The sequence below is a fragment of the Rhagoletis pomonella genome, unplaced genomic scaffold (genome assembly GCF_013731165.1).
Source record: "Rhagoletis pomonella isolate Grant_MI unplaced genomic scaffold, Rhpom_1.0 Rhpom_scaffold_23236, whole genome shotgun sequence".
Classification (NCBI taxonomy): Eukaryota; Metazoa; Arthropoda; class Insecta; order Diptera; family Tephritidae; genus Rhagoletis; species Rhagoletis pomonella.
Window position 1 is genome coordinate 1 of NW_023481740.1, and position 1,927 is coordinate 1,927.

Below are 1,927 nucleotides of genomic sequence, written 5' to 3' on the forward strand. Positions count from 1 at the left end.
TCATTAAAGCATACTGTTGTCACCTGATAAGGCGATTCCAGAGTATGTACCGCATTTTTCTTGCGCGCATCCCATATTTTTATCAATCGGTCATCTGAGCCCGAACATAACATTTGTACACCTCGTCGAGTGCAATGAACGGTATTCACAAAAGTTGTGTGACCTTTCATCCGACGCACTCGCTGTCCAGTCACAATGTCCCATACTGCAACAGTCTTATCGGTAGCACATGTGTACACATTTGAGCCATCTGTCGAAAAGTGTGCCTCCAACACAGCACCACTGTGACCTGACATAACCATTAAATTTTCGCACTCTCCATACACATTCCAGATATCTGAAATTTATTAAAAAGAAAATATTTGTAATATATCTCTATCTTTAGAATTAAAGCACCTTACAGATTTGACGATCAAAACCTGAAGAAAGCAGCAAATCGCCATCCGGATGAAATTCAGTTGTGAATATTTCTCCCTCATGCCCTTCTAGCAACATGATCGGCGCCATTAAGTTGGATGTGCGTCTAATACCCTAAATAAAGCAATTGATAGCGTTTATCCAATTTCCAAAAGATATTTGCTTACCGACTCCATTAACGCTTTATCCCGGTTGGTAAAAGCGATTAAATCGGTTTTACTACGCTTCGTGTTTTGGGCCACAGGCACCATACTGCTTCCCGGTCTTTTTGTTCCCATTTTGAAATAAGGAATCCTCTACAATAGCTTCTAAAAATTTATAAAAATAAATGGCCCTTATTATGAGCTGCATTCGATTTTCGATCTTCGCTGGCTATCGAAGATCGAAAGTGAAATTCGTATTATGAGCTATGCAAGCGTGTCGAAATTTTCGTTGAGTATCGAATTTTCTGTCGAACAGAATTTTGCTTTCGATGGTGGAGCGAACTGTTAGAAAATTGTGAAAAATATGATTTTGTATATGTTTTCTTACATTTTGGCGGCTAGACACTAATTTTAAACAATTTTTATTAATTTCATGCAGTTCTAACATCGTGAATACTAAACACAAGCTCGAAAGGCTGGTTTTACTTGGGAAAGGAAATCCCAACACTCTGTTGGCACGACCTCTGAGAACAAAATCGTAGCGCTGTTGAGTTTTAAAATATTTTAAATAGATTTTGCTCACAAACGCCTCTTTAGATGGTCGGAACTTTTTAATGAATCTGTAGACAAATTTCTTAAATATATTTTATATCAAAATATATTCGAAAGACTAATAAACTTAAACTCTCGTAAACATTTGCTACTCCTGGCCAGTTTACTAAGCTCTCATCCTCTGACGAATCGTTGAACCAGAACTCGTTGTACTCATTTTACCACGTTTTTATAAACTTGCTTTCTTTTTTACTTCATTTTAATTAGAACAAATTTACATAAATATGTATAAGCACACTATTTAGTTTGCTCGATTTGTAAACAAAGCTTCTCAGCGGTGAAAAATATACTATTGTGAACAACCTAAACGAGCGAAATTCACAATAGCGCTATTCTTCATCGAATGAGCGCCATAATACCAAATGAAAACTCGTTCGCTCAGCGCTTTCGACCACAGTCGAAAATCGAATGCAACTCATAATCAAGAATGATAGAATACAAGATTGCGCCGATCAGAGAGGATTTTTGAGAATAACTTTTGTGTGACGTCACACTGGTGCAATTGCGAGAGGGAAATGCCAAAACGTGAGCAAGAATGGAAGAAGAAGAAAAAATGTTGCAAGGAAAACGTAAACAAGTTGCACAAGTGTGACGTCATGCAAACAACGATTCTGTCAAATTCGTTAAGAGCGGAATAGCGGTCCGAGATCGGCGCAACCTTTGTATTCTCTCAATCCTGACTCATAATAGGGGCCAATATGTTGCAGCCAAGAATGATAGAATACAAGATTGCGCCGATTGCGGCAGAATTCGTG

At 38.0% G+C, this 1,927-nt stretch overlaps 1 protein-coding gene across 1 annotated transcript; it reads right to left on the reverse strand.

Moving 5' to 3' along the window:
* Positions 1-7: 7 nt before the first annotated feature.
* On the reverse strand, positions 8-787 carry LOC118732610 (U5 small nuclear ribonucleoprotein 40 kDa protein-like; the record flags this gene model as incomplete). The annotated part of the gene is made up of 3 exons (XM_036461740.1): positions 585-787; positions 402-531; positions 8-337 (listed from the first exon to the last, which is right to left on the reverse strand). Coding segments are annotated over exons 1-3 (571 nt in total), but the record flags the coding sequence as incomplete, so codon positions are not given.
* Positions 788-1,927: the final 1,140 nt, after the last annotated feature.